The 26,024-nt window shown below is 41.6% G+C and overlaps 1 protein-coding gene across 1 annotated transcript in view; it reads right to left on the bottom strand.

Moving 5' to 3' along the window:
• Nucleotides 1-26,024, bottom strand: part of nek1 (NIMA-related kinase 1) — a 149,787-nt gene that overhangs the window by 79,690 nt on the left and 44,073 nt on the right. Inside the window, exons 16-21 of the mRNA XM_078394857.1 lie at nt 24,761-24,948; nt 22,094-22,225; nt 21,023-21,125; nt 12,645-12,728; nt 5,725-5,808; nt 1,281-1,331 (exon numbers count right to left, since the gene is read on the bottom strand). Coding sequence (XP_078250983.1) covers nt 1,281-1,331; nt 5,725-5,808; nt 12,645-12,728; nt 21,023-21,125; nt 22,094-22,225; nt 24,761-24,948 — 642 coding nt within the window. The remainder of the gene's footprint in view (nt 1-1,280; nt 1,332-5,724; nt 5,809-12,644; nt 12,729-21,022; nt 21,126-22,093; nt 22,226-24,760; nt 24,949-26,024) is intronic.

Below are 26,024 nucleotides of genomic sequence, written 5' to 3'. Positions count from 1 at the left end.
AGTTAAATGGTTTCAAATATATTTGCTCATCTTCATCCAAACCACTCAGATGACCAATAAGTCGCTAAAATAAAATTTATTCTGATGCACTTTGAAAATTTAAGTTGGTTTGAACAATCCTTGCTGCTAAGATATGGACTTCATGTTATGTCAAAGTCACTCGACAGGTTCCTCACGATTTAACAAGTTTTCGTCTTCTTGAAGGTGCAGGGTGGCACTGTGGTGTAGTGGTAGAGGTCGTGCCTTACAGCGCCAGAGACCGGTTTTGATCCTGACTACGGGTGCTTGTCTATGCGGAGTTTGTACGTTCTCCACGTGGCCTGCGTGGGTTTTCTTCGGGATCTCCGGTTTCCTCCCACACTCCAAAAACGTACAGGTTTGTAGGTTAATTAGTTTGGTATAATTAAATTATCACTAGTGTGTGTAGGATAGTGTTAGTGCCCAGGGATTGCTGATCAACACAGACAAGGTGGGGCAGAAGGGCCTGTTTTCGTGCTGCAAAGTGATGGAGTAACACAGTGGGTCAGGCAGCATCCCTGAATCTGTAGTTTAGTTTAAACTAAAAAGAGGATATTTCTTCAAGAGGATATTTCACGAGGACTTTGAATGTCTGGAATACTCTGTCCATGAGGGTGGTGGTGGCCAGATCATTAAATACATTTAAAGTGGAAATAGATAAATATTTGACAAATAGAGGATTATGGGGAACTGGCATGAAAGAGGTCAGCATTGATCAAGGATAATCATCATCAATGGCAGGGCATACTTGAGGGGTCTGGTGGCCAGATCCTGTTCCTATTTTCTCAGTAGATGTGATGGTAAAGGACTGGGAATTGCTTCTAAAAAATGTTGTCGGGATTTTAATCGCAAAACATCTGCAAACACCATTGACTGGGTGAGAGGACAAACAATAAACAATTAAAAATAAATGCAAATCAGGCCAATTCAATGCTAGATGCTGACATTTTTTTAAATCTATAGGAGATTGTTGTTTTTGCGAGTACTTTTACAACAAAGTAAATACTGGATGTTTTTTCTCAGTCAACTAAAATTATTATAATGTAGAATCATGGAACTGCAGAAGCTGGTTTACAAAACAAAGATGCAAAGTGATGGAGTAACTCAGTGGGTTTTGCAGAATCCCTGGAAAGCATGGATATGTGACGTTTTGGATCAGTACCCTTCTCAGAGTCAAATTATTCAGACTGAAAATCATTTTAGTGGTTGTCCAAAGAGGCTCAGACTAACTTACAAACTGCAAGGGAGTTGGCAAATCTTACCTTAAGTGCTTCAATTTTCTTGCGTTTGGTTTCAGCCTCATCACTGGATTCCTGTCAATCAGAACCATCACTGTCACACTAAATTACACAAATAAGCAAATTTTTGACAATATAATAGATTTCAAAATATTCCTGTGCTAACAGTACATTTACTGTCCTTGAACACATGCCCTCATTCCTGCCAGTTGGGTATGTGGTCTTTAATTGTACACACCTCCATAACATATATTTTTTGTCTCAATTACATTGGTTTTTAGTTTAGTTTAGAGGCGTAGCACGAAAACAGGCCCTTCGGCCCACTGAGTCCGCGCCGACCAGCTATCCCCATACATGAGCACTATCCTTCACACCAGAGACAATTTTAATTCTTTACCAAAGCTAACTAACCTACAAGCCTGCTAATCTTTGGAGATGTGGGAGGAAACCGGAGCACCCGGAGAAAACCCATGCAGTCACAAACTCGTACAGACAGCACCCATAGTCAGGATCGATCCCGGGTCTCTGGCTCAGGCACCAATTCTATCGTTGCACCACTGTGCTGCAATGCCACCAGTCGTCAGCATGGGGAATACTACAACTATCCTAAAAATTTTCAAATAGGAGGTTGATTTCTAACCGCTATCTGATTGCTGATTTAAAATAGGAAGGAACGTAAAAATCCCAAATCATTATGCCCATAATTAGAGAAATGCAAGGGGCTAAAAGGGGGATAAATTGTAGGGACCCGAGGGTCTGCCACATGGGTTTTAAAGGCAGAGATTACAGATCAATTGGTTGAAATTTATCAAAAATCACTAAATTCTGGGAGAACATCAGAAGTTTGGAAAAGAGCCAATGTGTCTCCCTTGCTAAAAAAAGGGAGGAAGACAGAAGGCAGGGAACTAATCGGTCAGATGGTTCAAAATCTACCGTTGGAGAGTTGCTTTAGTAAATAAATAAAGAGAAAATAACTAATCGTTTAGGAAAGCAGAATATAATCAAACCATGTCAACATGGTTTTATGAGAGATAAATCATTTTTGATAAACTTGTTCAAATTCTTTGAGCTTGGGCAGGGAGGATTGAAGAAAGATTTCCAAGAGGTATTTGACACGATACATACATTAAGCGACCAAGGTATTTGAGAAGTATATTAGCATGGTATGAAAACTGGCTGTTATATGGAAAACAGTTGGAATAGGGCAGCACAGTAGCGCAGCAGCAGAGCCGCTGCCTAACAGCACCAGAGACCTGGGTTCACTCCTGACTATGGATGCTGTCTGTACGGAGTTTTTACGTTCTCCCTGTGACCACAGGGTTTTCTCCGGGTGCTCCTGTTTCCGACCACACTCCAAAGGACGTACAGGTTTATAAATTAATTGGCTTTGGTAAACTTATAAATTGCCTCTAGAGTGTAGGATAGTGTTAGTGTGCTTGATGATTGCTGGTTGGCGTGGACTAGGTGGGCCTGTTTTAGTGCTGAATCTCGAAAAAAACAAATCTTAAGGTACTTTTCAGGCTGGAGGGATGCAAACAGATGAGTCCTTTGAGGATTGGTTCTTATCCCTCGTTGTTTTAACATTTACACTGGTGATCTGGAGAAAGGATGACGTTTACTGATGGCACAAAAAGAGATGGAAGGGCATATTGAAATGAGACATTATGATTTTGCAATAGGATAAAGATAGATTGAGAGATTGGACCAAAATCTGGCAAATGGAGTTCATTGTGGGAAGTGCGAGGTCGTGAATTTCAATTAGAGGAATCAAAGGGAGTTATTGTCCAAATTTAGGCTGTGAGTGAAGTGCAGAGGGATCCAGCTGTTCCAGTGCAGGAATCACAAGAAGCAAGCAGGAAAGACAAACAAGTACCGGGAGCCGTGCGCACGGTGGGAGTGTCCCGGGAAGCCGCACAGACCCCATCCAGCCGTGGAACAGCTGCGCCCCTGACGACCAGGACGACGACCGAAGACCAGACAGTTAGGCCTGACTCACCCCACAGGCTTCCCAGGGGACTGCTCTGAAGCCGGTCGGCGAGGCCTGTCTGGGCCGAAGGAGCCTTAGCGGGGTCTCGGCGGCGGCCTCAGTGGCGGCAGCGGTGGCCTCGGCAGCGGTGGGGCCACGCGGTTGATGAGCGAGAGGGGGGACAATCAAGGACACGGCGTGGGGGGACTGCCGTGCGGGGCTGTGGGAGAACAAAGGGGCAGGGAGCACTCTAGTTTAGAATCCTCTGCCCAGGGGATAAGTCTTTGTAGTTTGTTTGTTTGTTCATTTGTTCTGGTGAAGGCGTTGTGCACATGGCAGCCAGACAACAGTCGCTTGGCCTTTTCTTTTTGTTTTCACTTTCAATTTCAAGTTTTTGTGTACCTTGTGTGTTGTGACTGTCGGCAGACCAATTTTCCTCCGGAGATGAATAAAGTTTTATCGTATCGTATCGTAGTCAAGGCAAACTACCTTGACCTTCATTCCAAAAGGAATGGAGTTTAAAAATAGGGAAGCTTTGTTTTACTTGTACAGGGCATTGCCATGGCCACACCTGGAACACGTTGTACAATTTTTGACCCCTTATCTATAAAAGGATGTAGTGTTATTGAAAACAGTTCAAAATTGGGATCTTGAGGCTAATTAGACAATAGGCAATAGGTGCAGGAGTAGGCCATTCGGCCCTTCGAGCCAGCATCACCATTCAGTGTGATCATGGCTGATCATTCTCAATCAGTACCCCGTTCCTGCCTTCTCCCCATACCCCCTGACTCCGCTATCCTTAAGAGCTCTATCTAGCTCTCTCTTGAAAGCATTCAGAGAACTGGCCTCCACTGCCTTCTGAGGCAGAGAATTCCAAACATTTTCAACTCTCTGACTGAAAAAGTGTTTCCTCATCTCTGTTCTAAATGGTCTACCCCTTATTCTTAAACTGTGGCCCCTGGTTCTGGACTCCCCCAACATTGGGAACATGTTTCCTGCCTCTAACATGTCCAACCCCTTAATAATCTTATATGTTTCAATAAGATCCCCTCTCATCCTTCTAAATTCCAGTGTATATAAACCTAGTCGTTCCAGTCTTTCAACATACGACAGTCCCTCCATTCCGGGAATTAACCTAGTAAACCTACGCTGCACGCCCTCAATAGCAAGAATATCCTTCCTCAAATTTGGAGACCAAAACTGCACACAGTACTCCAGGTGCGGTCTCACTAGGGCCCGGTACAACTGTAGAAGGACCTCTTTGCTCCTATGCTCAACTCCTCTTGTTATGAAGGCCAACATTCCATTGGCTTTCTTCACTGCCTGCTGTACCTGCATGCTTCCTTTCAGTGACTGATGCACTAGGGCACCCAGATCTCGTTGAACGTCCTCTTTTCCTAACTTGACACCATTCAGATAATAATCTGCCTTCCTATTCTTACCACCAAAGTGGATAACCTCACACTTATCCACATTAAACTGCATCTGCCATGCATCCGCCCACTCACACAGCCTGTCCAAGTCACCCTGCAACCTCATTGCATCTTCCTCACAGTTCACACTGTCCCCCAGCTTTGTGTCATCTGCAAATGTGCTAATGTTACTTTTAATCCCTTCATCCAAGTCATTAATATATATTGTAAATAGCTGTGGTCCCAGCACCGAGCCTTGCGGTACCCCACTAGTCACTGCCTGCCATTCTGAATGGGACCCATTTATCTCCACTCTTTACTTTCTGTCTGCCAACCAATTTTCTATCCATGTCAGTACCCTACCCCCAATACCATGTGCTCTAATTTTGCACACTAATCTCCTATGTGGGACCTTGTCGAAGGCTTTCTGAAAGTCAAGGCACACTACATCCACCAGCTCTCCCCTGTCCATTTTCCTAGTTACATCCTCAAGAAATTCCAGAAGATTAGTCAAGCATGATTTCCCCTTCGTAAATCCATGCAGACTCGGAACGATCCTGTTACTGCTATCCAAATGCTCCGCAATTTCGTCTTTTATAATTGATTCCAGCAACTTCCCCACCACTGATGTCAGACTAACTGGTCTATAATTTCCTGTTTTCTCTCTCCCTCCTCTCTTAAAAAGTGGGATAACATTAGCTACCCTCCAATCCACAGGAACTGATCCTGAATCTATAGAACAGTGGAAAATGATCACCAATGCATCCACGATTTCTAGAGCCACCTCCTTAAGTACCCTGGGATGCAGACCATCAGGTCCTGGGGATTTATCAGCCTTCAGTCCCATCAGTCTACCCAACACCATTTCCTGCCTAATGTGAATTTCCTTCAGTTCGTCCGTTAAAGTATAGATGGCTAAATATTTGAAAGACTGTGGAACTGAGGGTTAAGGGAACTAGCTAAGTGAAGTCAGGGTTAGCATAGGTCAGTCACGATTATACTGAATGGCAGCGCAGAAGGACGACTCCTGCTATTTTCTTGCGTTCTTGTATACATCTTTCTTTACAATAAAGAGGAACTTGAGGCTTACCGTTTCTCCTCTCAGTTTCGCTTTAATTTCCTGCCTTTCATTGAAGTTATGAAGTCTTATTTGTCGGAGCCTCACCAAATATTCCTAAAGAAATAAATACGTATTAAACCAGGTTGAAGTTGACAGGTCTCTGCAAACAAGTTATTCTGCATCCTGATTGCTTATGTTTCAAACGAAAATTAAAAATAACTCTTTCCTCTAAAATTGGCAATATCTTAGAAGATTGGGCTCAATGTTAAGTTTCTATGAAGTCACTTCTTCCATATTTGTTTTGCTTTTGTGTTTTAAATCTCTTTGGCCAGCATATGGGTTCACCACATTCTCATGTTATTTTGAGGTGGATAGGTCCTACTTCAATTCCCAAAGGCTCTTCGCTCAATTCCTATATCCAAAAATAAAATTAACTGCTTCAAATAAGTGGCAGAAATATATTTCACCTCCCCCCTCCCCCTTGCGTAAAAGAGAAAGGATTTAATTTCCAAATGTCAAAGGGCTATAGTTTTTGAATTCAATTCTGAACCAGCATAAGTCCTCCTACGCAATTGATTCTGCATCATGCAACATCAAAAATCAAAACCAATATTTGGATAATTTACCAGTAAACCAGAATATACTGGGAGTATTGACTTGTAAAACAGAGTATAGTTAAATGTGTATACTTAAGTTTCAATCAAGGGCAAATTGACCTACAGAGAAAAATTTGTGCTTGAAGTTCTTCAAAATGGCCTTCAAAGACAGTCTACAACATTATTTGCTTTCATTTATACACTCGGGTAACATTTTAAATAAAGAAATACCCAATATTTTAAAATATTTGATTTCTTCCCATATCACCGTATACAAATTTACAAATGCTGACAAATTCACAGGCATGCTGAAGATCAGGCAAAACAAAAGATTAAAAATAGTGACCAACACGATCATAATACACCAAAACAAAGGAAAGAAAGCATTATACAACTTTGAATTTTAAAAAAAAGAATTGGAAGAATTGGCAGAAACACAAGGATAACCAAACACCAATGATTAAGCACAAAAGGCTGGTAAAAAATGAAAATAAGCAAACAGATGTTTTTCCCCCCAGTAGAACCCGTCTACTTTATCATTGTCACCCAAGTTTCATGATCACATATCGATTGACTTCAGCACACGATCTATACAGAAATTTAAGTTCCATCTTTCTAATATCCTCCACACCATTGCATCTTAAGTAAATATCTGCATTCTTTCAGAACACCTCCACTAATTCTCCAACAATAATACTGCATACCAACACGCTCTACACTTATGGGCATTTATTGCCCATATCCAATTGCTCTTGAGAAATCTGATAAACCAACTTCTTGAACAGCTGCAGTCCTTCTGGTGAAGCGACTTCCACAATGCTGTTGGACGGGAGTCCCAGCATTCGGGCTGCACAATGATGAAGGACCTGTGCCATATTTTCAAGATGATTTGACTTGGAGAGATACTTGAAATCAATGGCGTTCCATTACAATTAGACCATAGGCTGAAACAATTAGGGGTTCAGAGGGTGGGGCTGGGATGAGACAGGGTTGGCGAGGAGGTTGAAATTGCCAATTAAATAAGACTATCAACATGGAGGTCCCAGAACTGTACCTGTGATTTTGCCTTTCATCTCATCACAGCTGGCCAATGACAAGCTCTCAAGGGGAAACACCTCAGGAATGTTCCCAAGCAATATGATGAGGGTCAATTGGTGAGCAGGAAGAGAAAGGAGGAAGGTTCCCTTGTGTGATAAGGAGTTGGTCGGTATTTGGAGATTCGCGATTTTGGAGTCCATTGGGCGAGGTTGGAGGAAATGGACTGCAAGAGGCAGAAGATCTTATGTCGACTGCAGGCAGTTACTCCTACACCAGTTGGCCTACAAAGAAAGTTACAATCCATGGCTTTTCCACCGACAACAAAAAAATGGCAGTAGGGCATTAAATAATCATCAGCTGGAAATTCTCTTAGAAGTAGATAGACTATGGCGGCACGGTGGCGCAGCGGTAGAGTTGCTGCCTTACAGCGAATGCAGCGCCGGAGACTCAGGTTCGATCCTGACTACGGGCGCCGTCTGTACGGAGTTTGTACGTTCTCCCCGTGACCTGCGTGGGTTTTCTCCTAGATCTTCAGTTTCCTCCCACACTCCAAAGACGTACAGGTTTGTAGGTTAATTGACTGGGTAAATGTAAAAATTGTCCCTAGTGTGTGTAGGATAGTGTTAATGTGCGGTGATCGCTGGGCGGTGCGGACTCGGTGGGCTGAAGGGCCTGTTTCCGCGCTGTATCTCTAAATCTAAAAAAATCTAAAAAAACTATCTTGATTTGGAAACAACAATGAAGAACTCTCTTCCCAATAGTACTATGGGAAGATCTGCATACAATGAAAAATCAGGAAGCTGGCTCACCAATACAACTTCAAAGGCATTTAGGAATAGCCAATAATTGCTAGCATTGCAAGTAACTCCAAAATGATGATGATGATGATGATGATGATGATCTTTTATTGTCACTTGTACCTGGGTACAATGAAATTCATTGTTTTTGTATACAAAGTGCGCAAAAGAGTCACCACAAAGGCGCTAACAAAGTTACAAAAAGTACTCATCCCATCTATATCCTCCCTCCCAACCACCCCCCCCCTCCCCCCCCCATGCTGGGTCCCAACAAACAGGGGTGCAGTGCTGCCGGACGGAGCTCACAGGAGCACCGCTCCGGCACCTCTATAAAAATAAGCTAAAATAAACTGCAGGGAATTTTAACTGGCAGGGAATTTAGCAGCGGCCGCTCCGGCACCTAAAACACTGCACTGCAACACTGCCAACAAATAATACAACTTTGCCATGTATACACAGCAAAAGCAATTCTCTCTTTTGTAACAGTCTCAACACTGGGAATAAAAACTATTTTCCACATCACTGAAGCTCATGATCCACTCTGCTAACACCGATTATTGGTGTTTACAATGAAACCGTCTTTTACTATCTTGTGTACATGCTCAATTTGGAATGAATAACTACAATTCAGTCTTGACTAAATACTGTAAATTGAACATATTTGTATTGATTTTTTAATCTCATGGTCATTGTATTTACCCAACATTTTCTCTGCTCACTAGCTTAGCGATAGAATCAAAGGATTGTAAAAGAGACCATTCCATCAAAGAGACCATTCATTCTATCACATCCATGGGAGTCACAAATGCAAGGACTGCCATATCCTGGCTCGCAGTCTGGCTGTCCTGTACATTAATATCCTGTGTGCAGAATGACAATGGTCGAGTTTCAATGGAATCACCTTCCTTGTTAGGTAGCCAAAAATTACATCAGAATAGATCCTTTGGGACTCCCTTATGTGATTGAACTTTGATTGATTTAACAAATACAGATTTGGTTGGCATCTTTTAACACTGAATTATTTACTGAATTGTTTACTGAATTGAGGGAGAGAATAAAATTGTGGTGCCACACCTACTAATGCGTTGATTCTTCAGCATTATGCTCCACTCTCCTTTTTTAAGAATACAAAAATATAACTAGTATTTACAAAGTATTTTTCACATCATGAAGACATCCGAGTGATAAACATTGGTTTGGTATCCAATTCACAATTGCAATTCTACAGAGTTAAGTCTTAAAAAGATAAAGTTAACTGGTCAAGTTGTTTTTAATAGCGTTAATGGAGAATTGGGGCAAGTCTTTAAACTAGTGGCATGGGGTCTCCTTCAAACTTCTGAGAGTGCTGAAAAGAACTCAGTTTTCCGACTCACCCGAACATGGCACCTGACTATGTGAGCAGAGTCCCAGTATTATCATGAGACTGTCAGAATCGATTTCAATCTCTTCATGTGGGCTTGAACTTCATTTTCTACAAAATCGCTACTTACAAGCCATGGCTGGCACACGTGGGACTTCTTAGCCTACGCCAACATCTTACTATATTCTGGAACGTATACTTGGAACGTAAAATTACATAATCCAAATGAAAAAGTATATTTTATATTAAAAAAGGTTTCCTCCTTCGTCTTATTGATCGGTATTATAAGTTACAAATTGTTAAGCATTTACAGCTCTTTATCACCTCCCCATGGAAGACACAAGGAACTGTAGATGCTGGCTTACAAAAAGAGACACAAAGTGCTGGAATAACGCAGTGGGCAAGGAAGCGTCTCTGAGGAACATGGTTAGGTGATGTTTCTGGTCTGAGAAAGGGTCATCTTCTTCTTGCTTTTGAGGCAGCAGAAGTTATGCAACGCCCTCCAGGCGCTGTAGACGTGCTGCGCTGTTTGCTGGTCTGCTCCACACACGCAAGCTGCTGATTAACGCAACCCCCAACGTTGCAGGTTGGCGTTGAACCGGCCGACCCCTGTGCGGAGCCGGTTCAGGGTGACCCACTCTTTGTGGGGCATGTCCGAGTCGGGTGGGGCTGTGGTGTTCGGTGCGACAGTGAATTGAGGAGGTCGCGATGTCTGTTCCCAGCTGGTTCTCCATGCTCCTAGTACGTTGGAACCGGAGCCACAGAGGGTCGCAGCGTGACGGGAGAAGGGGCGACGAGATGACAGGCGTTGAGGTCCCAGTTGCTGTGAATCCTGGGCGAGGTGGTGCAAAGGATGTTTGGTGTCCGATGGGACCTTGCACACCAGCCTATGAGTGCAGAACTCTCTGCGAAGCTTGGCGGGTGCGATACCTGCGAGCACCGGCAGGAGATCCGTCGGAGTAGGGCGTAGGCAGCCAGTGATAATCCGCATGGTGTCGTTGAGGGCGTCTAGCTTGCTGGTATGAGCGCTGCGGCACCATGCTGGGGCGGCGTAATCAGTGGCGCTGTACACAAGTGCAATATCACTGGTTCGGAGAGTAGATGTCCTGGCGCCCCATGACGATCCAGCCAAGCAACGCAGGAGGTTGTTCCGTCCCGAGACTTTAGCATGGAGAGCTTCAAGGTGTTGCTTGTAGGTCAGCTGCCGATCTGGTTTCATCTTTCTGCAGAAGCAGAAAGGGTCATGACATACCCTTTTTCTCCAGTGTTGCTGCCTGATCCGCTGAGTTACTCCAGCAGTTTGTGTCTATCTTTGGTATAAACCAGCATCTACAGTTCTGTGTTTCTACATGCTACCTGACCCGCTGAGTTACTCCAGCACTTTGTGTCTCCCCCACCCCCAATCCCAATGGAAGAACTAACTCATTGTTGAGATATAATTCATGTGCCCCAGGCATCAACTGGTAGTTCACAAATGGCATTGGACATGCCTTATTGGAGAAAGGCTAACCTCCATCGGGGACATTAAAGTTAATCCAAACATACATGTCCATCAGAGGTTATTTAATGCCAATGTGAGGCGCTGCTCACATTTATAGCCTTGAATACAATGATACAGAGGCAGAATTCTGTTAACACAGCCAGTGATCAGAAAACTCAGCTCAGAAATTTAAATTGGATCCTTGCTGCTCTGCTTGTTTTAATTGCCGTTGGCTGTTTATTTAAATAAACATCTTATTGTTCAAGGATTCAGCCCAGGTAAGCTTTTACGTAGAACAGAACACAAAACAATATGGCGCAGGAAGAGGCTCTTCAGTTATATTTGAAACATCTATTCCCTGGAAAATTGAGCTGCCAGACCGGTCTTTCACTCGACCAAGTTTTTGTAATGACTACAGTACGGTAGTTCCATGCACGAGTCCAGGTTCCAAGATACTTTGCCTTACCCATCATACTCCTTGCATCAAAATAAATACACTCACGACCATCATTCTTGCTGTTGTGATTATCCTGGCCCTATCTTTTTTTTACTAACCTTCCTTCTCATAAATCACTCTGCCCACTGCCCACTCTGCCCACTGCTTAGATTATCGACCCACTGTGGCACTAGATTAAACCCTCTCAAGTACCATTAGCATGAATTAAAACAAAAAGATTAACATATCTGGCTGAATTGATCCATTCAACTTTTTGTTCAAAGTAATAGCGGCAGTTTCAAGTCAACGGTGTCATTCTCGCCTCCAGATGTCACCATCTCTGCATTTACATTGGTAACTGCAACTAGTTCCGATCGGAAATCGAAATGTAAAAGCCCAGCATGAATGCCAAAACTATTGCATTTCTCAGTCTGGGAGCATATGAGGCTATTTATTTAGTATATTTATTTTGATACAAGGAGTATTTTGACACAAGGCCGGCAGGCACAGTGGCACAGCAGTTAAGTTGCTGCCTACTGTGCCAGAGACCCAGGTTCAATCCTGACTACGGGTGCTGTCTCTATAGATTTGATGTTTTCCCTGTGACCGCATGGGTTTTCTCTGGCTGCTCCAGTTTCCTCCCACACTCCAAAGACAGGCAGGTTTGTAGGTTAATTGGCTTCTGGAAATTGTAAATTGTCCCAAGTGTGTTGGATAGCATTAGTGCAGGGAATGATCGCTGTTTGGCGCAGACTCGATGGGTGAAGGGCCTGTTTATGCGCTGTATCTCTAAAGATCTAAGGAGTGTAATGGCTACAGAGCATCCACGCATATTTATGCAGCTCATCCAGATTTTCATTGATAAACAAACTATCCACATATAGTCTTTTCTTTTCTTTGACTGACTAGCACGCAAGAGGATTTTCACTGTACCTTGGTACATGTGACAATAATAAACTAAATTAAGATTATCAGCATCACAACTTAGAATAAATAATATTTTTCCTAATCAAACTGCAGATTCATACCAACATGCAAGAGATCCTTGCACATTCCCGCACAATTACAAGATAAAACCCATTCACACCGTGAAGCACCTCCAGAGATTTAATTAAATAATTTAAATGCTAGATTACAATAAAGTAGGGTATTACTTCTACTGCTTGAATTGAATGTTCAGAGTACATGCTGACAGAACATTGCCACTGGTTTTATGAAGGTGAGAAACATGCAGACCTCCTACCTCTTCCTCCTTTGTTCTGGATTTTCCTCTTCCTGTTGAAATGGACCTGCCTCCATAGATAGCTGCCAGGTTTTGCAGGATCCCCTGTTTACCATTCAAGGGGTTACATTTTTAGACAAGCCCCACTTCCTTAAAAAGTGCCCAAACAAACATCAATACTATGCGATCATATAATATTTGAAATCCAAGGTTAGCGATGAATAGTTACAGTATGAAATACTCCTTTAAAGAATATAAAACTAAGATTTTTTTTCAAAACAAATTAATATTTATTCTGATTCAGATGTAATCAGAAACACTTGTTATATCCTCGATTAGAATTACCATGGTTATCTTAGAATAGTGAACTTAGTTTATCATTAAAATCAAGTTAATTTAAAATCAAGTTAATTATTTTCCCCACTATTCAATTATACTTCATAAGATTATAAGATCATAAGTGATAGGAGTAGAATGAGGCCATTTGGCCCATCAAGTCTACACAATCATGGCTGATCTAGCTCTCCCCCTAACCACATTCTCCTGCCTTCTCCCCATAACCTCGGACACCCTTGCTAATCAAGAAACACTTTGCTTGAATAAAGCATCATTGAATAGTGGGGGAAAAAAAAAATGATTTAAATGATAAACATTTTTAGTTGCTAGACATCTTTCTCTGAAAAAGGGTCTCTACCTGAAAAGTCACCCATTCCTTCTCTCCAGAGATGCTGTCTGTCCTGCTGAGTTACTCCAGCATTTTGTGTCTATCATTCTCAATAGAATACTGAGTTTTAGCAGTGTTGGATAGTATTAGCTGATGTGCTGTATTGGAAGATGTGCAAACCCCTATTCCCTGGTTGGTTTTTTTATCAATAGATATAATGAGTGAACAATATGGTTGTTAATTTAATGAGTAATTATTAACCCATACACATTTCTCACTGGTAGTGAAGCAAAACAAAATTTGACAGAGTCGCAAGGAAGGATTCAAAGCCAGTATCATGAAATTGGTTTCATCTTACAAGTTAAAAGGAGTTAAGAAATGTGGGGATTTTGATTGAAATTGGTGTCAGCAAATTTAATATTAGCAGAGCAAACCCTGAGGATCATCACGAGGTGAGAATTGGAGGGTCAGAGACACCTTACATTGTTGAAGGTTGGTGGATATTATAGAGAAACGGGCAAGGATGGATGGATGTGAAAACAAGGGAGAAAAAGTTAAAAAGAAAGATTGCGATTTGCTTATTGAGGCTTTAAAGTACAGGAAAGATGTACATACAAGGCGGTGCAACTTTGGACATGGGCACAGAAACCAGCAGGGAACATTCAGTGGGCCTATCGGTCTTGCTGAGAGACATCATTTAGGCTCAAGAGGACAAGAATATTAGTTGTGCAAAGAGAAAAATAGTGGATTCCTGAATTGACTACATGGGTGCAAATATTCAAAACAAAAATACAATTTTTTTTTACAATAATAAAATTCCATCACAGCCTTAAGATTTTGGAAAACAGGAGTGAACAATTCCGAATGATAAAGAGAAATGGAATACAAGCTTTACATTTTTAAGTCAATTGAACAACATGAAGCCTCATGCATTTGATATTTCCCTCAATTTGCTGATTTTGGTCAGGAGATGCTGGCATTGGTGTTTGGATTTAGATTCACCTAGCTGAGGCAACACTTCAAAACAGGACTTCAGAAACATAATGCAAACATTAAGTTCGTCAGCACCAAATGCCTTTCCCATAGTACATAGCCCATGTTGTCACTCAGTTTTTAATTATCTATCTATATACTAAAACTCTCATTTGTTTATTTAATTCCTGAACTACAGCCAAAACGGGACACGATCGCGCAACAATTTTAGGGCCACCTTAGTCATCGCCGTCCCTTTGGTGCTAATGAAGAAGTTTCATTGAAATCGGTTATATTTTTAAAGATTCACATTAAGGGAGGGAGGGAGGGGGCTGGAGGGAGGGAGGATAAGGGGGGTTGAGGGGGATGGAGTGGAAGGGGAGGGGAAGGGGGGAGGGAAAGGGGAGGGGGAGGGGAGGGAGGGGGAGTGGGGAGAGGGGAGTGGGGGAGAGGGGAGTGGGGGAGAGGAGGGGGAGGGGAGGAGGGGGAGGGGAGGGGGGAGAGGAGAGGGGGAGAGGGGAGGGGGGGGAGAGGAGGGTGCTGCACCAATGCAGGAGAGGTTTGGTCCCAACGGGTCCACTTGGTCTATATGATCTTAAAATCCTATTTATTTCCTTCCAAAATTCTGTCACGGCTTTTAATCCAAAAATAGTGATTTCTTCCACTCAATTAGTAACCAATTAGCGAACATGAACGGTTTCCGACTGCAACAAAAGCTTTGTAGTATCATCAATATTGTTATTAAGCTGTTCCAAAAAGTGATGACAATCTGGAATAACTGCTGCAGGTGCAATTCCATTATGTACAGAGTTTTAACCAAAGTATGCAGCTAAAATAGTTATGGATATACAGTAGCCAAAACAGTAGATTTGCATTCCATATTGCAGAATTGCCTAGCGCTGGGAATACTGATATAAGATAATAGCTATTTCTCTGGCAGCAAAACAAAATGTTTACTTTGCAGCCCAAATACTACAGTCAATTTCTATTTGCCACAGAAACTAAGTGTCCTAATTTGCTTTGTTAAGGGGCCCAGGCAAATCTATGATGTGTGGGGAAGACTTCCAGCCAGCAATCTTCATCCAAGTTGGTTCCTGACATGTTGGTCATTTGGCCAGCCGTATGTACAATCTCAATCCAAAGTCCTATTGCTCCTCGTTCCATCACCTGAGAACTCGGAGCAAACAATTCTGATTGATAAAAAGAAAGGGAATACAAGCTTTATATTTTCAAGTCAATTGGACAACATGAAGCCTCATACACTTGATATTTCTCTTACCTCAAATCAAAGAGAGAAAACATCTTTCAACAAAATCTCTCAGCAATTCACTAAATTTGTGTCTTCATCTCTTCAAAAGTAAATGAAGTGTACAAATACAAAAGGTATGATAACTAATTGTTAGAGTCACTGTCACATTTGAAATATTTTGCAAGCATTTCTCTGTGGAATGATCAAAATCCATTTCCCTCAGACAATTTCAGATAGGCGAATCCTTTGAGCCAATCAGTTACATGTAATCAAGCAATCTCAGTTAGCCTGGGGTTGCCAAATTGAAATCAGTGCTGTAAACTGGATTGAAAAATAGTCTTGCTGTTGGGAGATTTTTCTGCAGAAAACAAAACGTGTCAATGGAATATTTGTAAATTTTCTCCCTGCCAATGTTTAGTTCAGCCTATTGATTAGGTCAAGATACTATATGTAAAAACATTGTAACAGCTTGACAATGAGAAGGCTGATAAACTACAAAGGGAAAATACAAGATTTTCAGTCAAAATATTCCATCAAAGAAACTATTTTTAATGTGTCTTTCGCGTAGAAATAGGTGAAGAGTGAAACACTGCAAATATTGGCGAGAACTATGGCCTCTTGTCATGTTTGAAGAAAGGTCATCTGATGGAGTTGTAGAAGGATTTTGTGTGCCTAATGGCAAACAGATGGTGACTGAAATCATGGAAATAGTGGATTGTGCAATGCTTACAAACCCTTTGAGGTTAACTCAGTGTGTTGATGGAAATTAGCAAGGATGCTCCTGTTACAGTGACATTAAATACTAATGTAATCATTGAAAATGCTTTAAATCCTAACGCAGCTAAAGTTTAAGTAGAAAGTAATGATGAAGCACAGCCAAAGGAAAATGTCTCTTGGAAAATTACAGTCAAAACATTAAAAAATGTCTTGAAACTTGTTGAACAAAGAAGTTGTTTCTTTGCTTAAACTGAAATACTGTTTCATCTCCCTCATGTACACTTTTTTGCACGTTAGAAGGTAGGCAAACAAATAAGCGAACACAGGGTTCTAGTCAAAGTGGCTAATATAGGGGGGGTGGGGAAGAGAAATAGGGATGGTTGCAGTGTTTGCATTGCAGAAACAGCTCACAGTGCAAATTTCCACAATACAAAGCTGTTTCATTTCCGTCTAGAAACAAAAAGTTAAAATACAAATTTGGAGAGCCTGAATTTCATTCCACATCTCAAATGTTTGTGCAACAATTTACAAATTCTGCACGGGAAAAATTCTATAAGTGAAACTGCCGTAATGAGGGGGTTGCCTGTGAACTTAAATCTCCGTAATCTTCACCATCAATTCACAGTTCTGTCAAACCTGATGAAATGCCTTTAAAATATCCAGAACACGGCAAATAAAATTATTTGATTAAAAGGGGCACTGTAATTCAAGTGGTAGCCTAACCCAGCCTTCTCATCGTTACACTGATGAAACTAGGCTACGCATGAAAGTCTAGGCGTACACATAAGATTACTATTTACGAAGATAAGCTCAAACAAAGAATTTTATTTCAACTGACATGCAAAATAAGTATGAAAAGACGTTACTACTAACATTAATTTTATACATAAGGTATAATCCATTTTGGGCTGATTGGCAGCTATAACTTTTGTAGATTTGATATTTCCATACGCTGGTGAGTATAGTCCTTCATTTGATTGAATATTGTTGTATTTTACATTGATAGTGTTTAACCTTAAAATATAGAATTGCAGGTAAAACATTGTTATTTTGAAGAGTATGGAGATGTCATTTAGTTTGGCAGTTTATTTAAAGGTTTATTCCTAAAATAATCGTGTGTGAAATACAGTCATGGTTATTTTGAGCAATTCTTATGCAACTAATATGTTCATGCAACTGGCATAGTATGGTTGAGAGTATACTGTACAAAGGAAAAAAACATTTTTTTCTGCAAGGAAGAAGCAGTCAACGAGTTGCAGCAAACCAGGTTATTGACAAGTAAAGGTTGGGGAAAGTATGAGCAAAGTGATATCAGAAAGAATATGCATGAAGATGGGGAAATCAATGTTACTGCGAAGAGATACAGAAGAGGATATTCACTGGAATTTAGAAGGATGAGAGGGGATCTTATTGAAACAAAATTATTAAGGGATTGGACACACTAGATGCAGGAAACATGTTCCCGATGTTGGGGGAGTCCAGAACCAGAGGCAACAGATTAAGAATAAGCGGTAGGCCATTTAGGACTGAGATGAGGAAAAACTTTTTCACACAGAGAGTTGTGAATTTGTGGATTTCTCAGCCTCAGAAGGCAGTGGAGACAGATTCACTGGATGCATTCAAAAGAGAGTTAGATAGAGCTCTTAGGACTAGTGGAATCAAGGAATAAGGGGAGAAGGCAGGAATGGGGTACTGATTGTGGATGAACAGCCATGATCACATTGAATGGAGGTGCTGGCTCAAAGGGCCGAATGTCCTACTCCTGCACCTATTGTCTATGTATCTATGACAAGTAGAACAAGATGTGAAGACAGAGTACAAGCAGCAGAGGTCAGTGTGGAGCAGGTCGTGCCTGTTGCAATGAACAAGCAAACAGACCATGAGGCAAGAAGATTTTTTGTTGCAGTGAGGTTCTGCAGCTAATGTGGACAGTGATTAAAGAATAATGAGAACAGGTGGGGAGGGGGGGGGGGTGTATCGGGCGAGAAAGTCAATGAGAAAGGCAAGAAACAGCATGAGTGGCTGAGAGTGGGAGTTGGCAGGATTATATATTAACATCACACGTGCGATGTACATTGAATTGACATTGCTTTATCACCATGCTATAATTCATAGTGCCTTCAGGAATAACTAACTACAGGAACTACAGGAATCTGCTGCAATTCATATCATGTTAAATTCACATTCCACATTCTCAAGATTACTCTGCCAGTTCATTGTAAATTCAAAACCACAAGTATTATATGAGTTATTTCAAGGAAGGAAGATTTAAGAGTATACCTGTCTTGTGTTACCTAACATTCAAGCAATACATTATGGGAAGCCTGATGCACCAAAACTGCCTCAACTCAAGATGGTTTAAGATTTTAAACTGTAAATTAATGACAAGGGGAGATTTTTTTTAAGGATCTAAAATAAATTGGCAGCATAACAAACTTCTTGTTAAGCAGCTACTGACTCACTTACCAAACCATTCAAGAATATCTTAATGCAAGGCATTCAAAATCATAAAATCATTCACAAAATCTAAATTAAAACATTCAACAATTCCACAAAATGGCACACAGTGCAGATACTCCTGGGAGCTTCGAGTATTCCTCCTCCCTACATTTTACAACAGTATCTCAACTGCTCAGTGGTGCAGCAATAGAGTTGCTGCCTTACAGTGCCAGAGATCCTGGTTGGATCCTGATTACGAGTGCTGTCTGTATGGAGTTTGTACGTTCTCCCTGTGACCGCGTGGGTTTTTCCGGGTTTTTCGGTTTCCTCGCACATCCCTAAGACTTACAGTTTTGCTAATAATTGGCTTTTGTAAATTGTCCCTAGTTTGTAGGATAGAACTGGTGAAGAATTTTGGTGATCGTTGTACGGCGTGGACTCGGTGAGTCGAAAGCCCTGTTTCCCTGCTGTACCTCTAAAACTAAATTAAAACTGTATCAGAGCTTGGTCTTTCAGAACCACAAAAAAATAAGATTTTGCCACATGACGCAACATTATCAGTATATCTGAATGGCGCACAGTGGATCTAATCCCTTCAGGTAAAGCATGTGTTATTTACGGGCACATTGGCACCAATTTGAGTCTTTAACAAAGAAATTTCAAAGGTTCACTGTTGGGCAACATATAGAATGCCGTAACCATTGGGGCAATTAGTAGTTGTTGGAAACTGAAAAACCTCTGCATAAAGACCACAAGAACTCATGAATTTGCGTAAAAACACATGTCGAGCCTACAAATGACGCCAGACCCACTGCATGGGTTTGACTTTTAAATACCTCTGACCTCATTGAGGGTCGATTAGGAAGGGAGAATAAATACAATCCTTGTTCACCGACGTCCAGTTTGGGTTTTCCAAGGGCCAGTCAGCTCCAAAACTCATCACTGCACATGAACCAAAGAGTGAAATTCCATCTTTGATACCAGAGTCTGGTCCAGACTCCAGACTGGACCAGAGTCCAGATAAACTTGGTAGGTACAAATACAGATTGCCCCATCCTTAATATCACAGAGGAGAAACTCAACATAATCAGCAAGTACAAGAGCAACAAGGATAAGGGACCAGCACTGGTTGTGGGTTTCCCCTTCAAGTCACACAGCACCCTGAGTTGGAAATATAAAATCACTATATCCAAATCCTGACACTCCCTATTCAGCTGATCCAAGTCACTCTTACTCAGCAGATGCTTTGCACTGACAGCCATTTTCAGAAACAGTGTCATCAAATTCCTTCATTCAAACGTTGATGAGAAGGCCAGCACAATATTAAATATAATTTCTTCACTTTTTGAAATAATTTGACACAGAAAGTATCAGGCTGTGTCAAATTATTTCAGGCTGAAAAAGTAGAGTTGACGTACAAGTTTAGCGAATGGGAAAAAGGGCTAACAAGCCAATTACTACTCCTTACTGTTTATTCTGCTGTGGTTAAAGTTCCTGAACTCTCAACAATGGATACAGTATTCATCTGGAGCTGACATAACCACTGTGTATGGTCACAAATTGGACACTCGGGCTCAGGAGAGATGTATGTAATCACGTGCAAGAATTGACCATGAAACGCAATACATTTCAAATAGATTCCTGTTCTCAAAGTATTTAGATGAGCTTTGACAGAGTATAGATAACACACTCAAGTCCAAAAGGACATTCTGCACATTGTAAACCTGGACTTTCACTGCAATGGAATTTGAGAATTTTACCAAACTTGCATACCCTCGTTTCATAAAATGAACAGCACATTAACAAGCCATTTGACCACATTGGTCCTTTCCAATGTTAATGTTCCACCAAATGTTATCAGGATATCTTTCCATTAATTCCCCTCTACTGTCCTCCTGACTGCAAAAAGACAGTGCTGGAGTAACTCAGCGAGTCAGGCATCATCTATGAAAAACATGGATGTGACGATTTGTGTCGGGACCCTTCTGTAGAACATGATGTATCCATGTTCTCCAGAGATGCTACTTAACTCGCTGAGGTACTCTGGCACTCTGCATCTTTTTTTATACACCAGCACCTGCAGCTTCTTGCGTTTCTTCTCATCTGAATCTACGTTGCAATTGCTTAAAGTAACAAGTACTGATGGTACATATAAAGTGATGAACAGGAGCTACATGGTCACATTGGAGAACAGTATAATACCACATTGAAGTGCTTGCCTTCCTTATTAAGGAATTACCTGTACGGATGCAAAGAGGATTTGAAAAAATTGTTCATGCACTTGCAATGTACAATTAACCCACTCTGCCTCTCTTCAACAGTTGGGTGAAAAATTAGTTGAAACCAAAAATGCCATACCAAGTGTCCTTCACCACGAGCTTTATTCTGCAATGCTTCCCGCTTGCGCTGCCAAAATTCTTCAACTTGTTTTGCCCGTTCTGCTGCTGCATGTCCTCGTTGCCTGGACGAATAAATGTTAAGGTTTCAATTAACCAAGTTTCATTAAAGAAATCCATTATTAAGCACTACACGCGCAAATATATACAAACTTAATTGATTGATATAACATGGAAACAGGCTCTTCAGCCTGCCACTGTTCACACTAGTTCTATGTTACCCCACTCAATTTAAGAGGAACCTGATGGACAAGTTTTTCACACCGAGTGGTGGATATGTGGACGAGCTGCCAGAGGAGGGAGTTGAGGCAGGCACAGTAAAACATTTTAAAGAAATTTGGACAATTAGGCAAATAGGAAAAGTTTAGATGGATATGGACCAAACCCAGGGCAAGGTGGGAACTAGTGTAGATGGGGCAGCTTGGTCCGCATGTGCAAGTTGGACCAAAGGTCATGTTGCCATGCTGTATGACTATGACTGCAATTAACCAAAGAAAATTCTATACTCCTCATTAGCAACATCCTTCCCTTTGCAATGCAAATAAAAATGGTTACCCCTCCTGGAAGATTAGCCGCCAATTAAATACAAGCAATGAAAATGCAGAAATTGATAAACCAAAACCACGATGCATCCTCTGTGAGATAAAGGGAATACATGTCTACAGTACCTGTACCTGTGCAAAAAGGTGGCAGAGTGCGCAGCTGATAGCTGCCTCACTGCGCCAAAGACTGAGGTGATGTCTGTGTGAAGTTTGCATGTTTTCCCTGCGACTGCATGAATTTCCTCTGGGTGCTCCAGTTTCTTCCCACATCACATAGTGGGGTTTTTAGGTTAAATGGCCTCTGTAAATTGTAGGAAGTGGATGCAAAGGTGCGATTACATAGAACCAGAGTGAATAAGTGATCGATGGTTGACGGGAACAGTAGTGGGCCGAAGGGCTTGTTTCCACGCTGCGTCTTTCAATAAAGAATTGCGTTAAATGAGTTTTCAAGTTGGATTGCTGAGAGAGTAACATTTCGGTCACTAACATACCTGTAGGCATTTGCATGCTTGGCTACATTTTCAAGTCTCTTTACTTCTCTTCTGATTGCTTCTGCATCAGGCAGCTGGTGGAGACATCCTGCTCCATTCGGAATCCCAGGGACTGCAGCTGCTGACACCCCCCTGTAAAAATGAGCACAATTGTCCTCTTTAGACCAGAAAATTGTTGCTAGATCGACATTCAAGAGCAATGTATTGGGGGTAAAATAACAGCAAGAAATTAGGATTGTTCAGGATGGCTTCTTCCCAACAACCTTCAGGCTCATGAACATTACAAAATACTAAACTATGAACTGTGGACTTTGTGTGCAGGAAGGAACTGCAGATGCCGGTTTACACCAAAGATAGACACAAAATGCTGGAATAACGCACGGGTCAGGCAGCATCTCTGGAGAAAAGAATAGGTGATGTTTCGGGTCAAAACCCTTCCTCAGTGCGAAGAAGAGTTGGCCGCACAAAGGATTCAGAGGTGCTTCAGGAGGATAGACACAGATGCAAGTGCACGGGTAAGGACAGAGCAGATAGAAGATAATGTGGAAAAATATTACGTTAGCACAAGAAGATAGTAACAAAAGATTTACAGATGTTGGTGCTCAGAGGAACTGGACGCCTTTGTTCAGAAACATTGAAAGTTAACATGCAGGTTCCACATGCAATTCAGAACGTGAATAGGGAATCCCTAGAAAATAATGCAGAGCTAAACTCTCGACATCTGAAAGGATATAATTGCAGTGGATGACGTGCACCAAAGATTCACCAAATTAATTCCTGGCATTGTCCTCTGAGGAAAGACCAAGCAGAGTAGGTCTATAATCTTCCAATCTTAGAATATTTTATTGGAGAAAGTGGGGAGAAACGTTGTCCTCTTGCAACTGGGTCATTAACTAGTTGTATTCGTTTTTGCAATAGAAGAGGATGAAATATATCTAAAATGCACCACTTTGCAGTAGCGCTTGAGCCATTGAGCACCTAGGGACAACCTAAAGCTCATAAAGCACAATATTACTGCCTTTTATTATGTTACTAGACCAAGTGGACCCGTTGGGCCCAAACCTCTCCTACATTGGTGCAGCACCCTCTCCTCCCCCCCCTCTCCCCCCCTCTCCCCCCCAACCCCACCTCCCCCTCACTCTCCCTCCTCCTCTCCCTCCCTCCTCCCCTCCCCACTCCCCCTCCTTTCCCCCTCCCCTCCCCCTCCCCTTCTACCTCCCCCCTCCCCCCTCCTTCCCCCTATCCCCCTCCCCCTCTCTCCACCCCTCCCTGCCTCCCCTTCCCTCCCTCTGCTCCCCCTCTCCCTTCCCCCCCATCCCCCTCAACCCCCCTTATCATCCCCCCTCCTTCCCTCCACCTCCTCCCTCCCCCCTCCTTCCCAAGGAGATAGATTTAAACTTTAAAATGTGAATAACTTTAAAAATATAACACCGATTTCAATGAAACTTCTTCCATTAGCACCAAAGGGACGACGGCGAGTAAGGTGGGCCTAAAATTGTCGCGCTATCCTGTACCGTTTTGGCTGTAGTTCAGGAACAAACAAACAAGAGTTTTAGTATATAGATTTGAAATACTTCCGCAAATTAATTAAGTGAAATAAATTTCTGTAAGGACATGGACTTTAGAGTTACAGCATGGAAACAGGCCTGTCGGCCCACCGCCACGCCAACCATCAATCACCTGTACACTAGATCTATGTCCCACGCAATAGGGCAATTTACAGAAGCCAATTAACCTACAAACCTGCATATTTGGGATGGGGGAGGAAACTGGAACACCCAGAGAAAACCCACGTGGTCACAGAACATACAAACTTCATACAGACAGCATCCGAGGTCAGGATTGAGCCCGGGTCTCTGGTACTGTGAGGCAGCAGCTCTAACGCTGCACCGCCGATCTTCTAAGAAAAATAACGCACATTATTGGGGAAAAAAACTCTTGTGGATTTATAATCGGACAGCCGGGCACACGAGGTTGTAACTCAAACTGTGATGCAACTTTCTCCCACCAGTTGCTAATTTGATGGGGATTTATTTTTACATTTTAAATGCAAAAAAGTCAAAACTAGTTTGTTCACAATCTGCAACATCTAAATTCTATGAGGTTGGGAATCAGCTGAGTGTAACTTGCTGTGTTATGAGATTGTACTGCATCCTAGCTCTATAGCGTTAAGTATACATTACGACAGTAATGATAAAATACCAGACTGTTGGAGTTGCCATCCATCAAATGACCCTTTAGGCTGATGTCCAAACTGCCTGTCATTGCATTTTCAATTACAATAAGATCTTATTGCCCCCTGAAAAATTGGCAGTGATTCCATTTCCCTGGCCAACATTACTCTCCAATCAACAATGATTGATGTTTCGGAGTGGTTTGAAAGATCTTCCTGCATCTGATATGACTGTTCCATTTAGCTTTGTAACACACTACTTTCACCAAACGTGCAACATTTCTGCTGAACTCGGGATGTGGTTAAAAAAAATGATGCTAAAGAAAGACATGCTTATATTTAAAACAATTTAAATTTTTACGGAAAAATCTATCTAAAAAAAAATTCTTTGGTAAAAATGTATTTTAAGTAGTTTTTAACGGCATCCCATAAAAAGAGCTTTCAGATCTCATGCCTCAAGAGGTGAATGCTCCTCAGTGAACATGGAAAAGTACCCGTGAACACGTTCCCGAGGCGGTGTCTCCATGGTCCACTTTAGGCCTTTCTCCTCAAAAGCTTTAATGTTTTCCTTCTGCTGCTGCATGTGGTTGAGGATAGCATGATAATGTTCGTAGCGTTGCCCCATGTTAGCTGCTGGCAGGATGCCTCCCGAGCCTCCACCTCCACCCCCAGAGAAGGGAACCTGCAAAGAGTAAACAAAATGTACTGTGTGCCTCAATGACCCCAAATGGTGAATAGCAGTCCACTTGTTGAATATTATGTTTTAGATTTTCTAATGTTATCTGTGAAAAGCAAATTGGATTTATAAACGATATTGAAAAATCAAGAGGGGTGTGATGAAAGTTAATTAATTTTAAAGTTCTTTCAGATAGGCATGGCAAGCTTAATGGACAATATAGAATGTTTTAGTTCATAATTTATCATCTTGTAAAAATATTCAATTTATTGTACAGCTCTCTGCAAGCTCTCTCAGACAAAATCAAGCTTTAATGTTATGACTTTGACAGCTATGCCTCATTAAGGTAAAATTCCCTCATGTATTAGTTATCCTCTAAACAGTCAGCCTTTTAATTTACCTTCTTCCCAGTGGTTAGACAGCTTTTGTTGGGGGGAACTTAATTCAACTAGTGCAAGTAATTTCCAATCAAGGAGTCAACATAGATCATCAGTAAAGGGGTTCCAGCAGTTCACAATCCAGATCAACGATTTTCAATGAAAGAATCAAATTCTAATTATCCAAGTTTGCTAATGATAATAAACCCCAGGGAGAGATGTGGCTGCACATAGAAGATTCAGGGGGACTTAAACAGTTTTAAGTGTATGGATGAGGACAGAGCAGATGGAAGATTATGTGAAAAAAAAAGTGCAAGTTCATCTCCTCTGGAAGAAAAAAAAGAAACAAGATGTGACAGATGTTGGTGCTCAGAAAGCTGGTTGCCTTTGTATATCATCACTGAAAGTTAAATGCAGGTACCACAAGCAATTCAAAAAGTGAATATTGCAGCTAATGAGAGCACCCATTGTCCATCATCAATTCCCTCTCCAAAGGAAGGTTGTGACCAATCCTTCGTGAAGGACCTGCAACCTTCACAACAACAGCACTCTCAGCAATGCTGTGAATTTATTTCATGATGTTAATCGTGGAATGGAATTTTTAAGTTTGAATATCATCTGAGGGGAGTTTTTATTGATCCATGCATTTGCTGGTTTCATCCTTCCTGATAATTCGAGAGGATCCCGGTGAATAAGTTCCACAGA

The sequence above is a fragment of the Rhinoraja longicauda genome, chromosome 3 (assembly GCF_053455715.1).
Source record: "Rhinoraja longicauda isolate Sanriku21f chromosome 3, sRhiLon1.1, whole genome shotgun sequence".
Lineage (NCBI taxonomy): Eukaryota > Metazoa > Chordata > Chondrichthyes > Rajiformes > Arhynchobatidae > Rhinoraja > Rhinoraja longicauda.
Note: the sequence above shows the minus strand (reverse complement) of the source record. Positions and strands in the feature narration are given on the sequence as shown.